The sequence below is a fragment of the Chrysochloris asiatica genome, unplaced genomic scaffold (genome assembly GCF_000296735.1).
Source record: "Chrysochloris asiatica unplaced genomic scaffold, ChrAsi1.0 scaffold00113, whole genome shotgun sequence".
Classification (NCBI taxonomy): domain Eukaryota; kingdom Metazoa; phylum Chordata; class Mammalia; order Afrosoricida; family Chrysochloridae; genus Chrysochloris; species Chrysochloris asiatica.
The window spans coordinates 9,139,643-9,143,949 of record NW_006408631.1 but is presented as its reverse complement, the minus strand read 5'-3'; the positions used below and the strand labels follow the sequence as shown (position 1 = coordinate 9,143,949).

Below are 4,307 nucleotides of genomic sequence, written 5' to 3'. Positions count from 1 at the left end.
GTTGGTTATGCTGTACCTCAGGATTTAATTTAATTTTTTGTCTGTTTTATTTTAAAACTCTCTTTCCCTCTTTCCACCCCTGTCCTGACCTTTCCTGTATTAAAAACAAACAAACACAAAAACATACAAAAAAATGAGTTCAGGGCCAGCTCTTGGTCTGAGAGTATCTATGTGAATGCATGGCAGAAGAACCCACCAGTGGTGAGGGTGGGGGATGTCTACTCACACAGGCACTGCCCCCCTAGTCACTAGAAGGGAGATGCACAAACAGTGGGGTGGGAGGGCTACTGAATATATACCAAAAAAAAAAAGAATTAGAACAAAGCAAAACTGACAAAGTGTATTGTCCACCTTTGCTCAGAGATTCACATGGCGTCTATACATGGTGTGTCTGCTCCCCAGCTTGGTCTTGCCATTTGGTCTCGCCAAGTTGTCAGCTCTGGGCCACTGAGCCTGGTAGATTCAAAAGTAACTGATTTCTTACTTCAGCCTCAAGTTCCACTAGCTATAAGCCTTCAAACTTTAAAAATATTCATACCTAGTGGTTCCGAGTTTTGAAACTCTGCCCTGGATCTGCTTTGCCTGGTATTCTGTGGTATTGCTGATGGTGAATTTCACTGCACCTCCACCCTAGCCTCCATCAAGCCCTGCCTCCTCACTGGCTCTTGATCGTATGCTACCTCTTGAAATTATTGAACATTAACCATTTCCTTTTGGTACAGTGACTCTGTGTATTCCTTCCATTGTCTCTTGATGCTTTCTGAATCTTTCAATAATGTGTCCAGAGAATCTTTCAATAATGAAAGTTGAAGCTTGAATTTTTTCTTCAGTTCCCCCAGCTTCAGAAATGCTGAGCGTGTTCTTCCTTTTTGGTTTTCTGATTCCAGATCTTTGCACATTTTGTTGTAATGTTTGGCTTTATCTTCTTGAGCTGGTCTTTGAAGTTTTCTGTTCAGCTCTTGTACCTCCTCATTTCTTCCATTTGCTTTAGCATCTCTACACTGGAGAGCAAATATCAGTGGTTCTTCTGACATCCATTTTGACCTTTTCCTTCTTTCTTGTCTTCTCAATGACTTTTTGCTCTCTTCCTGTATGATATTCTTGATGTCATCCCACAACTCTTCTGGTCTTCGGTCTTTAGTGTTTAATGTATTTATAAGTGTAGGTGATTGTTTTTATTCTTTATTTACATGGTACACCTTTTTGTATTATTATTATTTCTTTCATTCCAGAGCATACATACTATGACAACCTGAATAAATGGACTGCAAACAAAGTTGATGCTGTTGTTGTAGTAGTGGAGTAAGATAATTACAACTTTCATTATTTTAATATTATAATTTTCACTGTAATTACTTAGAGATTTGGTTTACAAATCAAATCACCTAAGCCTTGAAAAATACTGTGAACTTAGTCATTTTTGGTACATAAAACTATGTTTTATTGACAATGTTAATCTTCACAATTCCCCAAAGGGGTCCAATTTCTTTTTAAACTCAGTTTAATAGAGGATTCCGGGGTAAGCATCTTTGATAACACAACTGTAGTAATCTCTAGGCTGTCCTAAAATGACCTAGATTTATCTTCTGTTAATTACAGTTAATTAGAAGGAGGGAGTTTGTTGTTGTTGTTAAGTGCCATGGAGTCGAATCTGACTCATATCGACCCTGTGTATGATTTCCATGGAAGGACTGGTGAGTTTGAACTACTAACCTTGTGGTTCAATCTGATATTGTGGTCTAGACTTTATAACATAGTGCCACACCAGGACATAATTGCTCATTAAAATTTGAGATGTTTAGTTTTGTTTGCACTGGCAATAAACTGATTAGTTTTAGATTTATTCTTGTTTGCAGGATTATCAGGTGGCAAACATGTTATTTTTGTTGTTGTTTAAGTGCCATTGATTCTGTTCCAACTCATAGTGACCCTGTATAGAGTTTCTGAGGAGCAGCTGGTGGGTTTGAACCACAGACCTTGTGGTTCACAGTCCAGTGCTGCTCCACAGCGACACACCAAAAGTCCACCCAAAATTTTTAAGTCAGTCTGATAATAAGAGATTTCAGATACACTTGATGTTTGCCTAAATGTACAAGAATATCTAGTACATGTGGAAACATGTAAGTGTACTTTGTACATCCTAAACTATCACCCTGAAGATGGAGACTATTTTCCCCATATCCCTATCAATTCCATAGGGTAGAAATATACTAAAAGAATTCTAACCTAATACTGAAAAGAGGGCATAGTGGAATTTCTTGACTAAGTGAGAGCATAAGAAGGACAAATCGTAAATGTAACAGAAACAGAGCTATCCTCGTGATGATTCCTGCCTTAGAACAGCTGGAAGAATTTTTAAGTCATAAAAGATACTTCTAATTTATAACTAGGATATTCTCCCATATGTACTTGATTGTTTTAAACATACATTTAAGATGGTGAGAGATGCTTATACCTAGTTTAATAGTTGCATCATTGACATGATATTTGCTGATTTTTATACTGAGTATGCTACTTGTAGCGTAGTGGTTACGAATCGGGCTGCGAACCTTAAGGTCAGCGGTTCGAAACTACCAGCTGCACCGCGGGAGAAAGATGAGGCTTTCTACTTCCGTAAAGATTTATACCCTCGGAAACCCTATACAAGGTCGCTATGGGTCGGAACCGACTCGATGGCACATAACAACAACAACAACATGCTACTTGTCTGTCAGTTTGTGATACTGTGGTGTCTTGTGTGTTTCTGTGATGATGGAAGGTATGACACCAGTATTTTAGATACCAGGAGAATCACCCATGGTGTATTAGTTTAAGTAGAGCTTCCAGACTAAGACAGATTAGGAAGACGGAGAAGCAAGTCACTGTTAGCCAAATTACGACTGGAGAAGAAATATTCCTCAAAGAATAATGACATTGATGGAGTAAAGCTTTCAATATCTTAATTTGTTGATGGGGAACATTTCAAAATGAAAAGACCCAGCTGAAAACCTCCATTAATATGGTAAAATGTACAAAGTATAAATATAGGAAAATTGGAAGCCGTAAAAATGAAATGGAACACATAAAGACCAATAAACTAGACATTATTGTTGTTGTTAAGTGCCATCAAGTCAATTCCAACTCACAGCGACCCTGGGTTTCCTAGGAGTGACTGGTGAGCTTGAACTGCCGAATTTGCAGTTCAAATCAACTTAGCATTCCAGTGTGTTAACCCTCAGCGCCATACCAGGACTCCTTACTAGACATTAGTGAACTGAAATAGATCAGTATTGGTCATTTTAAAAAAGGGCAATCATACGGTTTACTATGTTGGGAATGACAAACTGAAGAAGGGTAATATTGCATTGATTGTCAAAAAGAGCATTTCAATATCTATCTTGAAGGACTATGCTGTCTGTGATAAGAAAATACCTGCGAGAAAGTCCAGAGTCCTAGTGTGGCACTCTAGAGTAATTATTGAACTGCTAACAGTTAGTTTAGCAGCTCAAACCCACCAGCAACTACTCAGAAACCTTATCTAGAGTTACTATGAGTCTAGACTGTCTTGACAGTACTCAACAGCAACAACAACAAGGAAGACCAGTGGATAATCCAAATTTATGCACTAATCAGCCAGTGATAATGAAACTGAAGAATTCTAATAGTTTTTCAGTCTGAAATTGATCAAACATGCAATCAAGATGCATTGATAATTTCTGGTGATTTGAATGGAAAGGTTGGAAGCAAAGAGAAAGAAACAGTTGTTGGAAAATATGACTTGGTGATAGAAATAAAACTGGAGCTAGCTAGCATGGTAGACTTTTGGTAGACCAATGACATACTCATTGCAAATATTTTTTCCACAACATATACTATAACAATATATGTATACTTTACCAACTGGAATACACAGAAATCCAACTGACTACATCTTTGGGAAGAGTCAATGGAGAAGCTCATTATCATTAGCTAAATCAAGGTCAGTGGCCAAGTGTGGAGCATACCATCAATTGCACATAGGTAAATTCAGGCTGATCTTGAAAATTAAAACAACCCCACGAGAGACAAAATATAACTGTGAGTATGATTGTTGTTGATTAGTGACATCAAGTAGGTTCCAACTCAGTGATTCTGTACAAAGTTTCTAAAGAGCAGTTGGTGAATTTGAACTGCCGATCTTGCAGTTCAAATTGACCTTAAGGTTCAATACTTATCCTACAGTGTCACACTAGGACTCCATCTCAAGAACAGATTTGATGCATTAGAGACTACTGATTGAACACCTGAGGGATTGTGGGATAATATGAGAACATCATACATAAAGAAAG

General features: G+C 37.8%; 1 protein-coding gene across 1 annotated transcript in view; it reads left to right on the top strand.

The window, feature by feature from the left end:
- Positions 1-369: 369 nt before the first annotated feature.
- Positions 370-4,307, top strand: part of LOC102841872 (arylacetamide deacetylase-like 2-like) — a 17,867-nt gene continuing 13,929 nt past the window's right edge. The window contains exons 1-2 of the mRNA XM_006867999.1: positions 370-385; positions 1,233-1,302. Coding sequence (XP_006868061.1) covers positions 370-385; positions 1,233-1,302 — 86 coding nt within the window. The remainder of the gene's footprint in view (positions 386-1,232; positions 1,303-4,307) is intronic.